This window comes from Etheostoma cragini, chromosome 2 (genome assembly GCF_013103735.1).
Source record: "Etheostoma cragini isolate CJK2018 chromosome 2, CSU_Ecrag_1.0, whole genome shotgun sequence".
NCBI classification, from domain to species: Eukaryota; Metazoa; Chordata; class Actinopteri; order Perciformes; family Percidae; genus Etheostoma; species Etheostoma cragini.
Window position 1 is genome coordinate 24,066,260 of NC_048408.1, and position 24,144 is coordinate 24,090,403.

At 41.8% G+C, this 24,144-nt stretch overlaps 2 protein-coding genes across 2 annotated transcripts in view; one reads left to right on the forward strand and one right to left on the reverse strand.

The window, feature by feature from the left end:
* ccdc85al (coiled-coil domain containing 85A, like) overlaps nucleotides 1-15,141 on the reverse strand; it is a 24,366-nt gene extending 9,225 nt beyond the window's left edge. The window contains exons 1-2 of the mRNA XM_034893012.1: nucleotides 14,455-15,141; nucleotides 11,959-13,042 (exon numbers count right to left, since the gene is read on the reverse strand). Coding sequence (XP_034748903.1) covers nucleotides 11,959-13,042; nucleotides 14,455-14,700 — 1,330 coding nt within the window. The 5' untranslated portion in view covers nucleotides 14,701-15,141. The remainder of the gene's footprint in view (nucleotides 1-11,958; nucleotides 13,043-14,454) is intronic.
* Nucleotides 15,142-16,445: 1,304 nt separating this feature from the next.
* The window catches only part of sec23b (SEC23 homolog B, coat complex II component), an 11,835-nt gene continuing 4,136 nt past the window's right edge, over nucleotides 16,446-24,144 (forward strand). The window contains exons 1-11 of the mRNA XM_034892999.1: nucleotides 16,446-16,641; nucleotides 18,359-18,586; nucleotides 18,872-18,929; nucleotides 19,066-19,152; nucleotides 19,824-20,060; nucleotides 20,366-20,448; nucleotides 20,546-20,690; nucleotides 22,819-22,977; nucleotides 23,176-23,291; nucleotides 23,764-23,887; nucleotides 24,067-24,144. The exon at nucleotides 24,067-24,144 is cut by the window's right edge and continues 1 nt beyond it. Coding sequence (XP_034748890.1) covers nucleotides 18,366-18,586; nucleotides 18,872-18,929; nucleotides 19,066-19,152; nucleotides 19,824-20,060; nucleotides 20,366-20,448; nucleotides 20,546-20,690; nucleotides 22,819-22,977; nucleotides 23,176-23,291; nucleotides 23,764-23,887; nucleotides 24,067-24,144 — 1,308 coding nt within the window. The 5' untranslated portion in view covers nucleotides 16,446-16,641; nucleotides 18,359-18,365. The remainder of the gene's footprint in view (nucleotides 16,642-18,358; nucleotides 18,587-18,871; nucleotides 18,930-19,065; nucleotides 19,153-19,823; nucleotides 20,061-20,365; nucleotides 20,449-20,545; nucleotides 20,691-22,818; nucleotides 22,978-23,175; nucleotides 23,292-23,763; nucleotides 23,888-24,066) is intronic.

Here is a 24,144-nt window from a genome sequence, read left to right on the forward strand (position 1 = left end):
GCTCAGATGGAAGGGCATAAGACACAGTATTGGTAATTTCACCAGCTCTGAATGATGTTAGTTTTCAAGCATCCCACAATTCTTTGCTGCTTTCTGTAGCGCCAAGGATCTTTATTTAATGGCTTCTGTCTTCTCCATTCCCACAAGCCTTCGGACCTTGATGACCCATGTCCTGAGGCGGAAACTTGTTTACACTCTCTGAGACTGTTTTAGCTCTCCCCTCCCTGATGAAAACAACTAATCCTTCTGTAGTTGTGTCTTCTTTAAAAGTCCTTTTGTATTAAGATAGAAATAATGCAATGCATTGCATCAGATACAAAAAAAAAGTTCACTTCAGACAATGCAATGAAATATAGAATTTAAGGAAAGTTTCGTCATGTAAAGCCTGAAGGATGAGTTGACAATAAGGTATAGGTGTGGACAAGAATTTACATTCTCTGCTCTTAAAACAAAGCATATTTCACGTTGCTCTTCTCATATTAAAAACATAAAAATGGAAAGGCAGCCTCCCATGATTAAAAGTAGAATATTAAAGGATGTCAACACAAAGTTTCATAGAAAACTAATCTGTAAATCCTTCAGCCTACATTTAGAAAAACTATTACAAAAAGTAGCATACCTGCAGAGAAAATGACCATACTGCAGTTGGAGCAAGTCAAGAATTCCTTCAATTCCATGTTTTACCTGCAGCTAAAGCTCTTACAAAGCCAGATGAAAGAGGTAATTAAATGCACCTTTTTGCTGTAACAGTAAAGGAAATGAGCCAGTCAGTCTGGCCAGTGGGGGGTAATGAAATTGATTTCAATATCTCTGAGAGGAAATCTCACAGACTCTCTGAAAGAGAACGAGTATGAGATAATGATATAGACATAATGAGAGTGGTGCCAATCATTTCATGTTGGTCGGATCAACCCATCCGTCCGAGGTAATGGGAGCTGCACACATGGCTCACTGTCATTCTCATCAGGAAAACATTACATCCAATGCACATAATGCACAATATGGGCAGGAGATTTATGCCCCAGGAAATGGATAACTACATCCTGGGTGTCGAGAAAGGGAAGGATAATAATGTTGTCAGCTGCAGCGGTTTGACATGTTATGTTCCCGTTATGTTATCTCACTTTCTATCCCTGTTCTAACAGATGGCGAGGCCTTAAAAACCACCACACTGATGGCAGAAGTAGAGTAGCTCATCACCGCTGCTTGATCACACAGGTGCCGTAGCCAAAGAGCATTGAATCAAGATAATGTAACTATTTAAAGAAGAAATGATACATTCTTTCTCTTACAGATTAAATATTGGATTGCACCATTGTTCAATTAAATGCACTCAGGGGTTTTTCCAATTTCCCCCCTGCCTTGTCTGGTACGACCAGTAGCTTCTGGTGGCTTATGTTGGCTAACTTAAACTTTCTTTTCAGACATGGAATGCGTAACATTGCTGCTTACCATTGGGCTACATCTGTAGTAGCACGGTGGCCCAATGGTTAGCACTGTGGCAAGCAAGAAGTTACCCAGTTCAAACCCTGGTCTGGGGCCTTTCTGTGTGGAGTTGGCATGTTCTCCCCGTGTCTGTGTTGGTTGTCTCCGGGTGCTCTGGTTTCCCCCACCACTAATAACATGTTCCATTCCCTCTCTACCGAGCTGATGTGTGGTGAGCGCCTGGCGTTGTAAGGCAGCCGTGCATCACCCGGGTGGGTGCTACATATTGGTGGTGGTAGAGAGTACCAGTACATCCCCCACCCCAAGCGCTTTGAGTTTCTATGATGAAGCGCCATATAGATGCAATGACCTATCATTATTTTTATTGATGTGTTATAATAATTTCTTTTTGTCACTCAAACATACATAAATATTTGTAATGGCTTTATTCCGACTTGACAAACCATTGCTTGCGTTGTATTTGGCACCAGTCCTAGTATGCCACTGGGAGCGATGTCAATGCCGGAGAACAGTGGTGAATTAAACAGTTATTATATGAAGTAAGAAAATTGCTCTCAGTTCTCTCCCAAACTACATCAGTGAGGGATTTAAAAAAATACTTTGCTGTCGCAGCCTTTGTTAATGACCACATGACCACAAGGGATGCCTTGCTTTCCTAACAGTGAATCCCCTTGTAATTGTTCTTATCTTTTCTTGAAATTCTCATTTTGTAACCTTGAACAAATGGATAGGATCAAATTTAAAGATTTTAAGATAGGATGCTCCATTTAATTCGCATTTGCTCATATGCTGTATGTAAATGTTTGTGCTTTGCATGGATGAAAAGTGAAGCTATAGTATGGAAATGATGGTCTGATTGCTGTTGTCTTTGTTGTTGGGGAATAATCATTTCCTAAGCATCTCGAAATGGGCTCATTTACAGTGCAGTTTTATTAAACAGATTTTTTTACTGATTTTCTTTGTGCATAAGACATTATACTTAAGGACACATGTTTTGCACTCTTAATACAGAAGTACATGCATTCACTTAATCCATTTTACTCTTGACTGAGCTCGACCTGTGCTACTGTGATTGAGCATTTTACCATAATCTCAAAATCGTCACTATGGACTGCTGTTACTAGACTAAACGTTACTAGAGTTTGAGTTGTAAAAAGGTGAGTAAACGTGAAGATACTCAAAGTAATACCTCTTATTATTCTGTTGATGTTCCTTTACAAGCTGCCATTCATGCAAGTAAGTATGACTAAAAAAACATGAACATCAGAGCTTCCTAGTCCCGAAATAAGACGTCTAAAAACTGCTAAGCATACGGCCTCCCGCTGTGTGTGTACCTGATGCACTCATCTGTCCATCTCCACTCCCCTCCTTCACTCCCACCTGATGCCTTCACTGCCGGCTCTCAGCACGACACACAGCTACAGCTGACGTAAATCTAAAAGTGGTTACTCCTGGTGACTTTGGGACTGACAGAGTTTCCCTCAGGCCCACTGCTGCCCTCCTACATGGCAGCTACTCAACTTCCAGTTAATTACCTGGCCTAGCAAGCTAATTTCCTCTTGGCTCAGTGGGCCGTTCCCCATTGGCTCGGCATAAGAGGACAAAGACTGCTCTCCATTCTACCGGGTTTGCGTGTCTACCAGATGACTGGGGCTACTGTGGAACATTTGTCACATCCTTTTGGAGTTTGGGCTGGCGCGACAAGCAGCCTCCATCATAAGTCACACCGCTATTTATCAGTGGAGCTGTTGGTGGATCTTTGTGCATCCTGCAATAGCCCACTGCTTGACATTTTCATCAATACTGATTGATTGATCTGTTGTTTTTTTAAACCTTTTTTTAAAGAACAATCTCTGGTTTTAATTAACAGGTGAACAGAATATGATGCAGGGTTGATGCATTTTAGCTTAACAGTAAGCTTGGTCTTATTCAAAACATGTTCTAGTATGTAAGTATGTAAGGAGGTATTAACAGCTATGTACTGTTAACTTGAGTTAAATAGAATACAAGTAAACGTTGTAAACTAGATTACTTGTTGTTTTTTTCTGTAAAGGTTACCCTGTAATATACTGTAATATTTTTCTACAGAAATTAAAAGCACTTTTACAAGACTTTATTGGCAACTCTTTTGCCAGGTATTTAGGTATTTAAATGTATTCAAACAAATTTGACTGTAGAATTTACAGTCAACATTTAAATACAAAAAAATGTCAGAATTCTGCATATGCAGTAGGCCTCCCCCTAATTTATAATTTAGCTTGCCAACCATAATTTTAGTTCTCTTGTTGTAGACATTTCACACTCCATTTCCCATTGACATTACAGTTATGATTAGTATTTGGCTGGAATTACAGAGAAAGCACCAAAAAAGTAGCATGCATTGTTTGAGATTCCCACGGAAAACAGGAGATAAATGTCTTTTTGCTCCATCTCGGGAGAAGCAAGCTTAAAAGAGACAAAGCTTAGGGCGGCTTGATTAAAAATGACAATGATATGCACCGGAGGTAGATAAACAAAGTGCCTAATCATGCACTCCTTGGTTAATGGCTGCACTGATGGCCTATAGGCAAGGGTGTTTGGGATAATTGGTCTCAGGTGTGATTACAAATTTGTGATAGCAATTAAAGGTAACATTTCCCTTTTGCGGGGTTGTGATAAAGATATCAACCTTAAGAAACAAACATCTCTGACGGCCTCAGCTAAAACTACTTCTTGAGCCGGAAATACCTACTTAATTCTAAAATGAACAATACTACATTCATTTGCAGAAAAATACGTAGCTTTTAAAATAGATTTTGGTGATAGAAACACAGGATTATGTGTATGAACAAGTCGATCTACACAACATCTTGCCACTTTGGTAAGTTAAAATACTGAAAGTTGAAAGCTGGGATGGTAGGCAGTACACATGAGGTTATTTGGTAATAATACTACTCTATTTGAATTACAGCAGCCTAATGCTCCCCTAAATCCTTTCATGCCAAGCAGCTGTGACAAACATTTGAGTTTCTTCATGGCACTTAGGCTCTGATACTTCACAATTTGTCAAGGGGATGCTTGCTTTCCATCAATTGCCAGACGAGTGTGGACGAAGACGACAGAGTGGAGTCAGAGGAAGAGAAGATGTGTTGCAGAGAGGAATGCAGAAAGAGACAGCAAAAGAGGGGAAGAAGACAGCCAGTAATCCACTCAAATACTTCCTCAACCTGATTTTCCTCAGCTCAGCCTGGCAAACAGTACGTCCTCCGCCTCCAGAAGGAGGGCTTTGTAATCAGAGTTTTCTCTCTGTCCGACAGCTGGCTGTTCACACTGGCAGCCAATTAGGGTGGAAGGAGGAAGAAAGACAAGCAAGAGGAGGGAGAGGGAGCGATAGCCAGGCTTTCGCAGTGACAGTGGAGAGGGAGAACATTATCTCAGGCCCAAAGCTTCAGTGATGGTTTCCTGTTGCACTGACATGCAGCAGTACTTCTTAACAACAGCCAGAGGAGCTGAGTAGTCTAAGCTGATGCTACAATTTTAGATTAGTAGAAGGAAAATTAATGAGACAGTGGGATGATCTTTGCTAATTCGATCAGATAAAATAACATACAATGCCCTAGAACTGAGAATTATTCGGCCAGTGTTTGTCCGTTTTTATTAAGTCAGAATACACCACGTGGTATGACATGGATATGCAAAAGTTCACCAGACAAATTTTTCAAAGATTCAGAATCTGAAGAAATATATTTGTTTAGTTGGCTGTTCCCTAAACCTACTGTAGTTCAGTTTGTGTTGAATGCATTGTGGGAGGACACCTTATGTTCTATGTGTTAAAGTCACAGCCTCTACCTACATTATGTTTTATAGCTGTACTTTCTGAGGATTCTTTAATATTTACTTGGACATCGTTTGACTTTGTTTGCATGCAAGAAGGTGTAATGCATTTCTTATTTCGCTTTCATTATGTTATTGCTCTTATTTGTTATGTTTGTAGTGTCTTGTAAATGACGTACTTATTAAATATCAGGAGCCTGCTTTTTTTGGATCTGTGCCCATAGTTTCAAAAATCACAAAGCATTTAGAGTGTTAAGACAACTACTGTTGTCATCCTAAACTGTAAGATAAATGCAAACAAAGTAAACAATGTCAGAGCAAAAATACAGACAATCCTACTTCTCAGACATAACAGTTATAATCTATAACTTAGATAAGTACATCTGAGAAATACTTTAACACATTAAACATAAAGCGTCCTTCTAGGTTCCCTAGGCATTTTACCACAAACTGAGCTAGGTAAAAAACACTAGTACACAAATACTGAAGTCTACATTCATCGGGCAAAAAAACAGACTCTCTGTGCGTGCAGGCGTGAATGTGTGTTTGGCATTCATTGGCTTCCCAAAGGCAGATGTTCCCCCACATACTTTTTTGTCTCCTTTCAATCATTTGAGCGGTTTCAGCTAATAATCAAGTCAAGTCAACTCGATGTATTTATAGAGCACATTTAAAACCATCCTAGGCTGAACAAACTGCTGTAAAAAGTTATGTTATAAAAACAAAGGAAGACAATAAACATATTAGACACAATGAACAATATACAAACACACTTCTATGCAAATGTCTCTAAACTAAATCATACGCCAAAGAATAAAAAATGTGTTTTAAGACGAGCCTTAAAGATCTCAGCAGTAAAAGAGGACTTAATATAAATAGGAAGTTTGTTCCTGAGTCTTGGGCCACAACGGAGAAGGCACGATCACCCTTCGTTTTCATCCGAGACTGTGGAATAGCCAAAAGGACTGACAAGATGATCTGAGGTTACTGGAGGAGTGATGTAGGGTTAAGAGATCAGCAATATATAAAGGGGCCAATCCATAAAATGCCTTAAAAACAAGTAACATTACCTTTAATTTGAGTCTATATTTGACCATCAACCAGTGAAGAGAAGATAATATCAGGGAGATATGATCCCTCCTCCTGGTACCAGGCAACAGTCTAGCAGACGCATTCTGGACAAGATGCAGGCGTGATAAAGGTGGTAGGCAAATCCCAGAATACAAGGAATTGCAGTAGTCAATACAAGACAAAGTAAGAGCATGAATAACAGTCTCAAAGTCCTTACAACACAGGAAGGATTTTAATTTAGTAATAGTCCTGAGATGAAAAACAACAACATTTGACAACAGGACTAATTTGTTTATCAAATTTTAATGCTCGGTCAAAGATGAAACTTTGAAAAAAAGATTTCTGGCAAAAGGGCGAACACTTGATGCTAAAGTCCCCAAATCTTTTGAAAGTTCATCAACTGAATTTGGGGGGCCAAACAACATGACATCCGTCTTACTCTCATTAAGTTGGAGAACGTTGTTAGCCATCCAGCACTTAATGTCTTTCAGGCAGAGAAAATGGACTTTAAAGACTTGGTATTACTTGTTTTTAGAGGCAGGTACAGCTGTGTGTCATCAGCATAACAGATATGTTATGTTATAAGATATGTTTGAATCTAATCTTTTCTCCGTGTCATCCACCATCTCTCTCCCCCCTTTTGTGTCGATCCACTGTCCCTCTGAAATAAATGGAAAAAATAATCTAAAAATGAAGAGAGCTGAGCAGGTACAACCTTTTTCAAACTCTTTAACGCCATAATTTAGAAATAGGCCTAAAGCTGTGACAACCAGTAGGGTAATGGTTGGGTCTATCAATTAGAGAATGAACCACAGCGTGTGTAAAGCTAGATGGGACTGTGCCATTGATAACAGAGCTATTTATTACAAAGGCTGGGCCCAATGGTATCAAATACCTCTGTTAAAAGACAAGAGGGGACAATATCTGAAGATGAATATAGGTTTCATGTGTGATACAATATCCATCAATGCTGTCAGGGCGACAGGAACAAAACAATTCAGAGAAGCAGGACAAAGGACTGATTTAGAGGGGTCATGATCAATAGGTGAAATACAAGAACTGATAGTGTCAACCTTGTTGATAAAACAACTCAAATATTCTTCCGTGATTTTAAATGTAGCATCACAGAGTGCAATAGCATGATTTACTGTAGTATTTATTGCACTTAACTAAATGTTAGGGCTATGTGCACAATTAGCTAAGATATCAGAAAAATGGTTTGCTTTAGATGCTTTGACAATGCGTTATATCTCAGTATCTCATATGACACTTGCAGTTTATCTTTTTTCCATTTCCTCTTTGCTTTTCTACACTTTTGTCTAAGGGCACGAGTATCACTGTTAAGCCAACGTTGGGCTTTGACTTTGGGTCAATTCAATTTAAAAGGTGCAACAATATCAAGAACATCTGTGACAGTGGTATTAAAGAGTAACTAGCTCATCTGTAGACAGAGAGGCAGAGGTTATCTCTGTAAGGCAAAAAGGGAAGCTGTGAAAGCATCAGAAAATTGCCTTTCAGTGGACAGATTCAGTGCTCAAAAATGGACTGATAAAGACCTTACCGTACTTTGGGGGTCAAAACACACCAGTGCACAAATTAGTGGGCAGGACAAATCAACCTTAAATGATTGCATCTTAAAACTAGTATAACTTATCAACTGTCAATTAACAGCATTTATAGCAACTTTTGATGATGATCAAAAAATCAGTGACAGGGCTTAGATCACCAACATGCAGCCAAGTTTCCGTGCTAATCCTTTTCGATCATTTGAACAGTCATGGCAACAGAGACTACAATAGTTGACTCCTTGTCAACCACTGCGGCCAGTGGAGCGATGATGTCCTCGGATTTTTGTAATTCTTGTGGGAATGATAACGGAGGTGGGTGTATAAATTAATTGCCCTATTGGACTGAGGAGCAATTTACTGACTATGTGGGTTTATTCTTAAGTGAGTAATGTTCTGACATTAGACAAGCTCTGTGATGATCGGAGCAGCTCATGAGGTGGGTGTTTAGAGAAGGTGACAAGGGAGAGTAGGTAGTGACTGACAAGGGGGGCCTGCTGGGGGAGCTCTCAAGGGTAACACATGCTTCTACCGCTGTAGAGGAAGAGGGGTGCGACTGGGACGTGTGCACAAGATTTAAACAAAAATGTCTGAGTCTGGAGCCTGTGCTGAAGATGCAGAGCATTTGGCTGCCCTGTTTACTGGGGTGAATTTCATACCTGCTAAAAAAAGAACTGCTTTCCAAAAACAATTAATTAAAATTGTCAATAAAACCTATGTTGCGGAGCCTGCAGGCAGACTGAAGCCAAGTACTAAGGCTGAGGAGTCGGCTAAAACATCCCGCTCCGCAACCAACAGACGGAAGTGGACAAGAAACAAATAAACACTTTCCAGTGCTCTTAAATGCATAAATAAGAAGGTTAAAATCCTGTTATGTAAGTCCACCTTCAAGAAAGCAGGGATCGTTAACTCCGCGATGGAGGTCGGGAGTGAGGGTATCTGGTCCAATTTTGATCAGAATGCCTGCAACCCTGGCTAATAAGCAGGACTTGTGATTGCTAAAGCAGAAAACATGATTAAGTCTCCCCTCTTTTTATAAAAGAAATCCTATTAGCTCAGCATAAAGTCTGGGTCAGGAGACTACAGTGTTTATTGCTGATTATCTTTCACTAAGAGGGAGTCTATCACATGGGAAGATGCCGCACATATTTGAGCTGGGTCACAACTGAACTGAAGGTTTCATTGTTTACTAGTACTACCCAATATAACATACAGTCCTAACAGGCAGTACACGCCCATCATGTTATATTGCTTTTCATGAAGTTTTAAAACTCCAAAGTGACATGCAGTTATTTTATCTCTTAAATATACCCTTTGTAGTGAATTCTCTAAATACCTTTTTAGGTTAACTATGAACGTTTATAGTCATTTTGGGGGGTCATACCCTTCTCCCGGCTGTAAACATAACAGAACATGTGTGATAAGCTTCCCTTAAGATGCAAAAGCAGTTTGCATTAAAAGGCTACAGAGGTCAGAGTGATGTTTTGCTTTTGTTTGGATTTTGTCAGGAATTTAAATGGCCTGTGCTACAGTGTTGTCAAGTCACACATGAACATGAGACTTTCATTTGTCTAAATAAAGCACTGCAACAGTGACCCTGGATGGGAGAGCGTGGCACATCCACCCAAATCACACACATAAGTACATAAAAAATGAAATAATAGTGTGCAAAGGGCTTAGAGGATAATCCAAGCGAGTGGAGTGTACTACATAGTCACAGGAATTAAATTCCCTCTTCGTCCAAAAAAGGACATGGTAGTAAGGATGGGTCAGTGGATGACACACACGGCCACAAAGCTGCTCACTTTACTTCTCCAAGACAACAGGCTATCTATTTATATTTTTTAATTTTTTCAGTGTTTGTATCATTTAATCTGTCAGCAAATGTTCACAAAAAAATACAGCATGGCTATTATATTTTGACGCACTTAAATCAAAAATCAAAACCTTCATCCTCTGGCAGTGTTGATTGCATGTCTTTATCTTACTGTAAATACTGTGTTGTGACAGAGAATACCCAAACATTCTGTCATACAACTATAATGACATCTCAATATGACTCTATAGCAACACACACACACTCCCACTTCTCTCACACCCAGGCTTACTAAAGTCTTTATGAACCTGGTTAAAGGCTTTTTGGTACATGCATTTCACTCTGAGCTAAGTTCACAACAGTTATGTCACAGTTGGCAAACTACCAGACTCGAGGGCCAGTGAGTGCCCTGCGCACACACAACATTTTCCAATTAAGGATTTGCAAGGCATTAATGTGCAGCGGCCTTTTGCAGACATCATATGGGTTTCAGGTTACATCAAGATTGAAATCTCTAACAGAGCAGAGTGCCCAGAGAGCTAAAATAGAAAACTGAATGATGATCCAAAACGAAGCTGAGTGTGTCTTTCCAATAATCCGGGGCAATCTGTAGAGATTGCGAAATGGCTCAAGCAAGCATGTTTGTTACTACAAACTGTTTTTTCTGAGGCTACAGTGGCTGTGTTGTATTCTTGCCCGATCCAAAAATCGGTTTTTAATTCAATAAAGTTGGAGGAACTCACAAAAGACAAAATGAATGGTCCAAATTGAAGCCGCAGAGGTTGAGATTTTGGACTTTTAGTCAAGTCAAGTTTGTGGCTCAAGTCCCACAAACACTACATCTCCATATCGCAGCTTATTATTGTGTTTTTGTTAGACAAACCATATCTGGAAAATACCCATGTTTTTTAAACTCCCCAACTCCACTGTGAGAATCTTTCTGACAACATTTTTCAGTCTCTAAACCAACAAGCTGTGATAACCCTGATGACATCACAATGACATCATCAGGGCATCAGACTTGACAAAGCTCCTCCAGAGCCACAGATGACATTATGCAACTGTGTATTGCATAATGTCTTCATGTGTAAAATGTGAGTGCTCCTTTAAGGTCATGCTAGTGTTAGCAAAGATAGCACAATCTGAAAACAGTAAATTGTTTCTTTGATTTGTAGTTGTCAATTTATAACACAACCTATCCATCCAAATAATCAATAGGCATAAATGACTCACCATTCATCAGTAACAACAGCACCTAATCTCACGTAACCATTGACATTTCTCCACGAGAGGTAATTGAAATCCTTCCTGTAAGTGTTGGAATTACTCCGCTCTGTGTACACTGTTTCTGTTTCTCTTGTAATTTTAGCCTTGTATTGCAAAGTCAGGCAAATATTTCACCTTGAGGAATTTGTCCTTTAGCTTCTGCCAGCTCTGTGCCACTCAGCACTTTCCCCCCCGGACTCCAGAAATCATTATCAGCCACTGTGGGATATTTAAACAGCAGCCAAGTTGGTTCTTTGATATTCCTGCTTTACTCTGACACCCTTGGCTCTCAATGATCTAACTGAGATACGCACGACTGCAGCAAAGATTTGGGGCTAATTCGTCATCTAAAGAGGTGCATGTGTTGCAACGCTACACCACACACTGATATCTGAGCATGGCTCATTTGAGTTGAATCAGTCCAACTAAGATACAGAACATATAAAATAATAAAATAATCAGAACCCTTTCCTTTCTCTGTCATCCATTGAGCCAACCCACATTCCTCTCGAGATGCCAGAAAAATCAATAATGCTGTAAATTTTGCAAAAGTCGGAATGAGGAAAAGTATCTCTGTTTTCTAAATCAAATAAGTGCATTGAAATCGCAGATCGTATTTTTTGTACAGTTTTGACAGAGAAAGAAACTCTCTACCCTGCCATATCCTCTTTGTACCGAGAGAAAACAATAAGTTAGCAAAACCTTGAGAAGCTTTTGTGTTAATTTTGACAGTGGGCTTGGGTGGGTGGGTGGCTCTGTGGGTGGGTCGGTGTGTGTGTGTGTGTATGTTTAAATGGCTTGTGTTTAAGTAAAATTTAGAGTGTAAAATGTGTTGCACAATGTCCTTTACTGCATTTAAGGGGTTGTGTGCATGAGAACGTTGTAGAAGTAATTAGGAAATCAAAACACGGAATGATCCCATCACATGCACTCAAACAGACACCTTATCATACACACACAAACACACACACACACACCTACCGTTCATGCCATTGTAGATGCTCCGATGGTGTGGCGACAGCTCGTCTCCAGCCGGCCTCCTCTGCCCATCCCTCACAGGGCTGCCAAACTTCACATGGTCAGGGCTCATACTGTATTGGTGCCTATGAGTTTCGGGGCTGTTCCCCTGGACCATGCAGCCCTTTTCATGGTGCTCAGTGGCCCCTAAATGTGCTTGCCGGGGCTCGGGGCTCCCGCAGCCTTTACTGCTAATGCTGCTTCTGTGGTGCCGCTGATAGAGCTCCCCGCTGCCTCCCTGACCCAGGAAGTGCTGCCTCTGGCCCAGGAGGAGATCAGAGCTGTGGTGCTTGGGGTGCTGCTCCGGACTGCGTCGGCCCACGTTCCTACCGTATTTTTCTGGGCTGTGGCCCCTCATAACTCGACTGTGGTCAGGCACAGATATGGAGCCGCAGCGGGGCCGGCAGAGCTGGGGCAAGGTGTATGGGTACTCCAGGCTTGTACTCCGGAGGCGCCCGGCAGGGTGCTCAGGGCTGGACACGTCTCTGTCTCCTCCACTCCCGCCTCCTATTCCACTGATGCTGCTACACCTGGGTTTGTGCACAAGCTCAGGGCTCCCTTTTTCCCCACCCACCCCTGGAGCCTGGTGAAGCTGCTTGTGGTGAGGGTGATCCGAGCTGTCAGCGCTCCCTGCGCTGGATGTGCTGCTCCCGTCCCCCACGTCTCTCATCAGGAGCCCCTGCCCGGGCACAAGCAGCAAACTACTCTGGCTGTCTATTGAGTTGCGGCATCCTCCCATCCCTACAGTCCCTCCCCCTACACTTCCTCCACCGCCACCTCCTCCGCTTACCACCCCCTTCTCCTCATCCAGCAGCAGGCAGAGCTCCTTCAGCTCCAGGTTCTCCCGGATTACCTCCTCCTGCCGAAGCTCCAGCTCCTTGAGTTTCTGGAGGTAGAGGGTCACCTCTTTTCGCATGATGCTGGCACTGTAACGTCCCAAACGCTGCCACTCCCTGGATACACGCTTGCCTTTCTGGCGGTCGTCGTCCAGGAAGCAGCACAAGTCCCGCAGCTCACGGTTGTCTTCCTGCAGCTTCTGGTTAATATCCTGAGAGGAAGAGAAGGAAAAAACAAGAGGAAACGAGTGATGGGTTAAACTCGGGCCAAAGCATTAGGAAGCATCATAAAATGAACAATACTGATCATCGCATAAAGCACACAAATGTGCTTTCATTCGTTACGAAACAAAATAGTTTGTTTTCTATTAATTTAAGTCGAATTAAATCGCTGCAAACCATTGTCCAATTTCAATCTATTTCACTGCTCTTCCAGGTATCAGTATAAAGCTGTATGCAATCATAATAAAATGAAATCCTAATCCTCTCTGTCTTCCCCACAAAAGCACTGACTCACTGCGTGCGATTCAATGTGAAGTACATAATGTAGATTAGAATGCTCTGTTTGAGATATAGAGGCCACACACAGATAAAGACAGATTTATAGCAGTGAAATCACATGCCTCTATCATTTTCACTCAGCAATGTTTACTTAAACATCCCTCCTTCACCTCCCCAAGAGCATTTTCTTCTCCCCTCCCTCTACTGCTCTGTTCCTTCCTTACCCCCTAGCTCTTTCCTGTGTAATTAGGCAGCTTGGATGGGTGGGGAGAGGTGACAAGGTCTCCAAGAAAGGCAAATGATCCCCATGTGTTTCATCTAAGTCTACCTCAGGCTGGGTCTCAGCTTTAACTGTAAACATTGTAAACACTGTGCCATATTCCTCTCATTAGCAGTGCAGAAAATGAAGGCAGTGTAAAGGTTACTGAAAAGAATGCTTGCATGTACTTTCAAAGCAAATGCCACTTTCTTCTAAAGACATATTGTACTGCACAGACTGTAGATTTTATGTGCAGGAATTGTCTAGGAATGTGAGTTGTGTATGTGTGTTTGTGTGTGTGTGTGTCTGTGTGTGTGTGTGTGTGTGTGTGTGTGTGTGTGTGTGTGTGTGTGTGTGTGTGTGTGTGTGTGTGTGTGTGTGTGTGTGTGTGTGTGCATGCCAGATTTCAGCATTGGCATAAGAACAGAGGAGCATGCCCTCCGCTTCAGTATTAGGAGGATAATTTTCTACCTCATTGCCCTGTACTGCACATTTACTTGCTCTGTGTTTTATAAGCTGAGTTGTAAGGATACATTTTGTCATTAATTTAGGTCAAAAATAGCCCATCCCTTTCCTCCCCATGCACTCTTTTTTAAAAACCCTCAATTTCCCAAAAGGTAAATGAAAACCACATGCCTGCCTTAGGTTAGGCATGTCCATAAAGCCTATGGGCACAAAGGGTCTATGATACATGTCAGATTCTCATACAGGCCTACACAATGGCACAATGAACTTCCACGATACCATCTATTCTCACACCATGTTTGCAGAGACGCTTTCTAAACAGCTCCCCTCCTGCTATGCGCGTTCTCAGGTGCGCTCCAAACCTATGATCTCATCTTTCACCAATGCGCGCCGCCTCACCTTCAGCCCCCTGATCTCGTTCAAGTGAAGCTGGAGGCTGCGATTGACCTCTCGGATGAGATTGCCGTGGTCCAGAATCACGCTCATCTTATCGGCCTCGGACCGCCTTAGCCGACGCACCAGATCCTCCTTGGTCCACTTGAGCAGATCCTCGTCAGTCAATCCGGAGATGTCCTCCGCTGGACTTTCAGTCTTCGCTATCGACAGCTGGAGCTGAGGCAGGGGCGGCGGAGTCGCTTTCTCCATTGGCACAGCTCCTCCGGCACCGACAAAGGGCAGAAAATAGTCAGAGGCTCGTTGGCAACCTCTGCTCGCATCCGCTCCCCTGTCGACTTAAGGTGGAAAACGGTTACCGGCAGAAAGTCAGTCGCATAGTTTGGCCTTTTTCTGTAGCTCCCGACTCTTCTACTCTCTGCTAGAGCAACAGCTGACGATGCCGGCTGAGTGTGATACCGTGGACGAGCTGCTCTGCTGTGCTGTCTATCACTGCAACATCCTCACAGCCAGCCAGGGTGTAGGCTACTGTGGCCAGCCTACTTACAGTGTGAGTGGTTTAGTATCCAAATTTGGTCCCAAACGTGGCCAAAGTGAGAAAAGCTTCGGCGGACAGTCGGTGCACACACCTGCCGCCTGTAGGTTCAGCCCACTGCGAGAGAGAGAGGAGAGAGCCCGGTGTGCCAAGACAGAGGAGAGGGAACAGCGCTCCCTCTCTCTCTCTCTCTCACACACACACACTCTCTCTTTCTCTCTCTAGCTCTTTCCCTCCAGGGACTTATGTTCCACCGAAAATGCAGCTTGGTTACAGCGCCACTTGATGTTCAGACTCTAAACAAGCTGTGTGAAACGTTGAGTTCACTTCCTCTCGGATTTCTTTACTTGTTAGCCTACTTGAAACTAGAACGTAAGATAGGCCTATACAGTTTCATATATACTTTCAGTTTTTTTTCAAGATTTAAGATTTAGGCTTATAGCCTAGGCTACTTTATTGCCATGCAACTATTTCCAGGAAATGGGTGCAATGTGCTCATTACAACAAATAGGCTACATAAAGCAATCATAGCAGGGCAGTCAATTCCCGTTAAAACACATAAAGACACATATAAAGCACAACCACCGTGTCATTCTGTTCTACTATTCCCCTTTACAGTGAACTATGTTAGCTGCTAATATCATTTTTCGAGGGGAATACAGTTTACAATTTAATGTTGAAACTTGAGTTTATCACATTTCATCAACAGTCAAGAAAATTTCAGACACAAATATATTTCTACTATACGCTACTCAGACTATATCAATCAAGTGGCTTTAATGCATTACATACATTCACCAAACGTCCCAGTATGTGAGCCAATCCTTGAATGCACCATGACTGCAACCAGTGGGCCCAGTTGGCCAGTTTTCCTCCAGCACCATGGACAGCTGCGGAGCAACAGGGGCCTGTTTGACCTTGGGATATAAAACTCTATAAAAGACATGGCAGTGTAGATATGCTACCATGCGTTACTTAATTTTAAAGGTATGTTATACCGTGCCCAGTAGTAAGCACTAGGCTACAACCTCTCCAAATAAAGCAAGCTTACCTCAAGCTGTAGGCCTATAACAGAATGTTGTGTGGTTTTGAATTGGGTAGTCACAATACTGTTCATTCAGGCTACTGTAAGGCATATTTCTGCAAATCACAATGCATATGAGATGATGATGGATGGATGGATAGATATGTTTAGACCTGTGTAAAATTAAGAATATTCAGTGAGGATCAATGAAGCTTATTATTACCCTAGTGTCATTAGATGATGATACCTTCTACAACGTGACTAGCCACATGGGGTAAATCCTGTATATAGAACAATATCTACATTGTTTTATATATATGGGGAAAATAGAAAAAAATACAAAATACAGGCGTTGTTGAGTGCACTCCATTTCCCACAGTTACGTGCTTACGCAGAGCACGCACACGCCCTAGTAACGTCATGGAGAGCAATAGCCAATAGGAGACGCCTGTACTTGGAGTAACACGTCATTCTAGTAAAGTGCAGGAGCCGGCCGATGGAGTGATCCCATTACCGCCCGTCGTCTGTCTGTCTTGTACATCTGTCTGCTTTACTCTCCAAATGCTGTAATTTATTTTGAACACAGCAGTTGATTTTGCCCTTGTCTAAACCTGAGGATAACCTGACATACAAGGTAAGCATTCGACTTAAATTTGCTTGAAAGTAGGCCGCCCGTTTCTGCCTTCATTCATATGAATGGACAGGAAGTGGGTTAATGCTAGCTGCATTCCGTTAGCTAGCTAGCTAACCCAACCATCCATACTACGGAGCTTTTGGGTACGAAGGTTTGAGTGACGTTGAGATATTGGGCCACGATGGTTACCAGTATCGTTGACGTTTACTGCCAAATTAATTTGGTTTCTACTACACCGTAGTTACTATAACGATACCGAGTTTCGCTGCAAGTTAGCTAACTAGTAACGTTGGACGATTGATTAACATTAGCTAGTTGATTTCTGAGTAGAAAGGCTGTCCACGACGGATGCCTTCACTGGTGGTTCGCTCGTAAATAATCTTACGTGGCCTGATTGTTGCAAATGTTAAATCAGAAGTTAATCTCTGTAAAAAAAAAAAAAAAAATACTCTCCTTCGAGAATAGTGATTCCTTTCTTCGATTTAAGAAAATGTCAAGGTTTCCTTTTGCTTTCCTTAAGAGGGCAAAAGGGGAAAACAACATCAACCCCACAACCCTTTTATCAGATATAGTTAGTCAAGTAAAGGGCACTTTCCGTACAAAAACATTGAATATAGGGCAACAGACATTATTTTTTATTATTAATTAATTTCATCTAGGTAATGTCTTTAATTTGCTTGTTTTTTTACCAAACAACAGTCCAAAACCCAAAGCTGTTCTAGACAGAAAGACAGAGAAGCAGCTTAACTCAAAATGGGACTAGGAAACGTTTGGCATAAATGCTCGATTAATAATCAAAATACAGGCCTAGATACAAATAAAGTTACAGTGTGGATGCTTTTTTTGGCACTGGTGTTTTTAGCTACTGAGAAGTGTATTGTTTCTTATCTCAGGCCAGGATACTGTTACCTGCAATAATTTATTAGAAATTAATAATCTGTTGTCGTACTAGAACAGAAACCATTAGTTCATGAAATTGATTAAGTGTCAGAGATTTTCAAGTTAGATTGCCAACTGTTCATAATAAGCTGATCATATCATTTCCCAGTTTCAACTGGGAGTATTTGCTTTCTCTCTCTTATGTAATAAGTAGGCTCAATATTTTGGGGCTTTGGACTGTTGGTCCGACAAGACATGTCATTTTAAAATGTCACATAAGGGATCGGGAAATTGTGATGAACAAACAGTTATTTCCTTAATTAATTGATCATTAGTTGCAGCCCTACCTACCTTATGCTCTAAGTTCTTATGCCCAACTGACACCAAAAGATTGTAACTTTTATTCTCATTTTTTCCAATGCATCATGTAACCCTGCTGGAGTGCTGTTGAATTGCCCAGTGAAAGTTCCTCTGATAGCAGTGAGAAATGGGGAGTAGATACAGTTACCATAACAGGATTCCTGATGACTCTTTGCTAAAGGTGGATTTGTTTTTTTCATTGACACAGGCCAACAAAGGTGTAGTCTAAAATTACCACTGGGATTCTGCTGCTCAATTATCTAACTCACAAAAACACGCAGGTCAGGTTTGCTGATGACGCATTTGTGCGTCATACTTTTGCATATCTGAGTCTTATTTTAGCATTGGAACACCTAATATAAAGAGCAGTTCACTGCAGATAGTGAAGAGCAGTAAGACGTTTAGGCTACCAGTGGCACTGGGACTTCTCTGGACTAACAGCCTCCCTGTGTTCTATTGGGCTCTTTCTCTGCTGAAGCTCGGTGATGGCGACCTACCAGGAGTTCATCCAACAGAACGAGGACCGGGATGGGGTGAGATTCAGCTGGAACCTCTGGCCCTCCAGCCGCCTGGAAGCCACCAGGCTAGTGGTCCCAGTCTCCTGCCTCTTCACACCACTCAAGGAGAGGCCTGACCTGCCGCCGGTCCAGTATGAACCGGTCCTGTGCAGCCGGGCCAACTGCAAGGCAGTGCTCAACCCTCTATGGTGAGTTAAACAGAAAACAATGCCTCTGCTCACAGATGTGAACTTTTAACGCTTGATTCAGCTGTAAAGACCCACAAAACAAGGATTTAAATATTTAGCCTTTATTTGGCTTATGGTATAATTTAGCCTTCCTTATTTACACGTGTTGTGCTATACCACGCCTAGTACTTGTAACACATCAGCATTTCAAACTGCGGATGTCCTACGAGTACTAGGTGTGGTATTGCAAATACACCTCAAGCGGTCCACAATTAACCCTAAATTGTTGTGTTCCCTCTTTCACAGTCAAGTAGACTTCAGAGCAAAAATTTGGGCGTGCAACTTTTGCTTTCAGAGAAATCCAGTAAGTAAACAGCAGACTTTAGTTTGATATTAATGGTTGCCATAGCACACACAGGATAACCTAATGTGGACTAGCTACATTCCTTTTATTAAGGTGGTTAATCTGGTTCTCTCTGTGTCTCTCTGTGTCTCTGCAGTTCCCTCCCTCTTATGCAGGCATATCAGAAGTGAACCAGCCAGCTGAACTCATGCCACAGTTTTCTACCATTGAGTACATAGTACAGGTAAATACTACATGCATGTCTGCACTCTGACCTCAGACCATATGCGTGCAGGTTGTACGTACTGCAGGTGCACTGTGCAAAGGTGAATACTTACAGTTTCCGATAGTGGTCTCTCTTGAAGGAGAGATCTTAATTATTGTTTTTCAGTTGTGGGTCTGATCAATGTGTTTACTGTTGTCCTGTAACTCTGACACGTCTGAGCAACGTTGTTACAGATTTGGGGATCATGGTTCAAAGTTTATATAAAAAAGGCCCTGTGCTAAGCAAATAGGGTCAACTCTAATTATTTTCATCTAATTTGGCAAATTACTAGAAGGGCTTTGTCATAATTATGTAGTGTTTTGATATGGCAAGTCGTACTATAAGCTATAATAAATATTTTTATTGAAATCGTACGGAAACATCCTTTTGATTTATAACCAGAAAGGGCCTGACTACTACTGTGGCTAACAAGTGTGGCTTCATGAATAATGCATATGGTTTTCTACACAAATTGTTTTAGAAACATATATTCAACAAACTTGACATTAAACATTAATTTGGCCTTTTTGTTAATCCAGAAGATGATATAAGAAAAGATGCAAATCACCCGTGGCAGCTCCTTAGTGTATGTGATATTGTGTCAAAGCTTGGGTTAGGGTTTGAGTCTAACCTCTCCCACCTCTTTACAGCGTGGACCCACGCCCCCTTTGATCTTCCTTTATGTGGTGGACACATGTTTGGAAGAAGAGGACCTCCAGGCCCTTAAGGAGTCCCTGCAGATGTCCCTCAGCCTTCTGCCGCCCAACGCCCTGGTGGGCCTCATCACATTCGGACGCATGGTTCAGGTCCACGAGCTCAGCTGTGAGGGGATCGCCAAGAGCTACGTGTTCAGGGGCACCAAGGACCTCTCCTCCAAACAGATCCAGGTGGGTGTGGGCAAAGACACGGGGAAACTGGCAAACAAGACATGAGCCGAAGAATGACCTCGTCAATCAGGTGAAACTGGCCGATTGAGAAGCAGCCAATCAGGAACACCGCTAAGCTCCGCTGCTCACTGACGAACACAGCCTGAGTTTCAGTTTTCTGAAAGTTTTGGAAAGGAGCGCTGGTGTGGAAAGACATACAGTCCTTCCCAATCACCAAAAAACAAGACACATGAGAACATGAACTTGTAACCGTATAAAAGAAAACCGTAATAATGTTGTTGTTTTTTCCTTTTTGTGCGTTTTAGGAGATGCTGGGTTTAACAAAGCCGGCTGCATCAGGACAACAGGGTCGCCAAGTGGCACCTCAGGATGCTGCAGCCGCATGCAGGTGTGGAGGAGCATTAACACTTTTTTAGCCAATTGTAGCTGTTTGCAAATGTTAAAGTACACAGCGTTGACTACGGTGCGTTTGTGTTCATAACCAGGTTCCTCCAGCCCGTGCACAGAGTCGATATGAACTTAACTGACTTGCTGGGTGAGCTTCAGAGAGACCCGTGGCCTGTCCCTCAGGGCAAACGGCCCCTGCGCTCCACTGGTGTTGCACTCTCTGTTGCTGTTGGTCTGCTGGAGGTACAGTACACACACACACACACACACACTTAGGAACACAGATAGTATTGTAAATACGTGGAAACAAATAATGCCAGACTGTTATGAGAGTATTCTGTACCTGACACATGTGGTTTAACCCAAGTTAAAGCCATACCTGGGTGTATGCGTATGCTCCGGATACAAATGAATTAGCATTTATGAATATGTGTGTCTGTTTATTCTTGGTTGTATGTTTATCGGGCCCCCTCCAAAAAGCTTCAGTAGCTTATTTGGGGTTCCCCATTTCACACTGCCTACATATGATGATTGTACCTTTTTGAAATTGTGTCTTAATGAAACAATGAAGTGTGAATAAAAAATTAAATACATAGAAAAACCAAGGCATTTAGTCGCTTCACAGTAACCTAAACTTTAGCCTTATCAGCACCATAATGCCACATGTAACTGTTCAGAAATGTACACACTGTCTTATGGTTATCTTCTGCACGGACAGTACATCTACTAACAGCTCTGTCAGTCCAAAGCCTAGTTCCTTGTTTACCTTCTGTCTTGTCCTGAAGTTCTCTTCTTCTACCGCTAATCTGCGTGGTTACGTAACCAGTGCAACAGATAGACCCCACGCCCAACTCCTGTGCTCCCCTTCTCCCATTAGAAGAGGCCTGATTACACTAAATTTTGGCTCTTTTACTGATAATATTCCATGGTTTGCCAGGAGGCGTTTGACTTGATAAATGGGTTTTTTTAACATGTAGAGTAAAGTAAAAACTTAAAATAGTGCTTAGACTTCACTAATTGTTTGCTTGGTCTTTTGATTGTTCTCTGTGAATGAGTACACTTAGTATGAATGAATCACGGTCCCGTAGAACGTCATCATCTTTAAAAGATAATTGCAGTGGCTTTGTGACTATGTGGCATCTTTCCAAATGGCTTCCCCAGACTCCTGGACTATGGACTTTGTTTGTAAGTGTTGGCTGTGAGGCTCGCCCTTTTACTGAAACGGATTCCCTAAAAGCTCTTAGTCAGACTTGTTCTACATACATTCAATTATCCTGGATTTCTGCTTTTATCATATAATGTGAAAAACAACACTGTTAGAATTGGATCTTTATTTAAAAGACTTGATAAAACAATTAGGACCTATTTTAAAATTATGTTTAATTTGCTGATCTGAAAGATGCCTACCTGTACCTATAATGTATTTGCTCAGGTTGCCTATGTCTTTTAATAACTCTTAGTTTGTCCATTTGTCAAATGTTTAGAGAGTTAACACTAGGGTTGCACAATATTGCCAAAATGTGATATTGCGATTTCAATATTTTAAACATGTAAAATTCCACAAATTATGGTAAAATGCATCAAAATAGTTTCATAACAAATTAAACAAGTTTTCTTACAACACAAAGTTTCTTTCAACTGACTGTCAGATTGGACTGGTACAACATGAACAAACAAATAAGGACCATGTGTACAGAACAGGACGTGTTTCAATGGTTGTACAGTATAAAAAAATAAATAAAGATAACAGGGCCTGACTTTTATTTTTCTTCCCTGATTCATTCCATTTAGTTGTCTCTATGTGCACTAACATGTGCAAGGGGCAAGGCAACAAGCCACTGAAATGATGATCATATAGCATTTTAAGCGAGCTCTAAATCAAACACAACTAAGCCACACAGCCAACGGATGGGACACATCACGCCACAAAATGAACAAAATAAAACACTTTGCAATAGCAATATTGAGTCGGCATATCTGGTACCCCTAGTTAACACCTGCCAAAGTCAAATTCCTTGTGTATGTAATTATACTTGGCCAATAAAACTGATTCTGATTCATTTCACCCAACATTGCTCTTTCAATGGCAAATTTGAGAACTAGGTCACTATTCCGTTAGTGCTCATTAGCCACATTTACAGCCTAAAAACAGGGATTTGGCACTCATGCTCCAGATAATGAGCAGTCCTGAAATACAAACAGGATGTCACTCTAAATTATATAAATGAGTGCACACTGTATAGTTTAATTGGCAGAAGTCTGTTTTAACTGCTAAGTGATATAGTCCACTAACTAGCTTGAGCAGAGATACCACTGTTTAATGACACTGGCACTTAACTGAAACCCAAATTCCTCCTCTCTTTATCTTCAGGGTACATTCCCCAACACAGGGGCCCGTGTGATGCTGTTCATTGGAGGGCCCCCCACCCAGGGCCCAGGCATGGTGGTGGGAGACGAGCTGAAAACCCCCATCCGCTCCTGGCACGACATCCAGAAAGACAACGCTCGCCATCTGAAGAAAGCCACCAAGGTGAGCAAATGCAAGAACTCTCCGCAAATCCTGGCCTTTGCAACAGTCCTTCTAATCAAGTGAAATTTGCCTTTTTATAAATTCTCCTTTTGTTAGAAAATCTCCAAATAAAAGTCAAGCACATTTCGTACACAACGTGCTTAGGGCATATTTGCTGACAATTGTTGTTGTTTAATGTCTGTTTTTTGTATCCCACAGTACTATGAAGCCATGGCCAACCGCTCAGCAGTAAATGGCCACTGTATCGATATCTACGCCTGTGCCCTGGACCAGACGGGACTGCTGGAGATGAAGTGCTTATCTAATCTCACCGGGTACGTCAGCACCTACTCTTTAATTGTTTGAGGTTGGGGGATAGGCCTGCTTAATAACTTTGATTAAAATAACTCTGATTTTCATTTAAATATACGAGCCGACTGCATCGCAAACGCTACTACTTTCTTCTGTGAGTTTTAAACATAGACTGTATAAAATAGACAAGCGCTGCAGTGCTCTCCCTTCTCTTCATTGAAGCCTCTATGTCTACAGGCTTGTGGTGATGCGCGGTGTGCTATAGGTGCCACAAAATTCTGTTTAGTATTGCCAATTTCTTTCATTTTGTCATGGTCAAAAAAATCGTGGCAGAGAACCGTGATATCAATTCTAACAAATTGTGATTCATAATTTTTCCCCGACTCATGCAGGCCTACTGTGGGATTAGATTAGCCAAGCAATTAGGGATGTGTGATTCTTTACTCATTAACACATACTTTAGATTCTAAGCAGTTTGTTGTCATGTATCATCAGGGGGCATATTGTGATGGGAGACTCCTTCAACACCTCCCTGTTCAAGCAGACCTTCCAGAGAGTCTTCAGCAAAGACTACAACGGAGACTTCCGCATGGCTTTCGGAGGCGTCCTGGAGGTCAAGGTAAAGAAGTGACTAAGTCATTGGTTGGCGTCATAGTCATTGTTTGCTGTGTGTTTGCTTGAATAGGAAGCGCTGATCCCAGATCAATTACCTGAACCTTTGTGAACATTGTTTCCAGAGCGGAACGGAATAGATTTATACTTGCATACTAATGTTGTGTTTCTTTTCTGTATTCATAGACATCACGGGAAGTGAAGGTTTGCGGGACCATTGGACCGTGTGTTTCACTCAACGCCAAAGGTTCCAGCGTTTCAGAG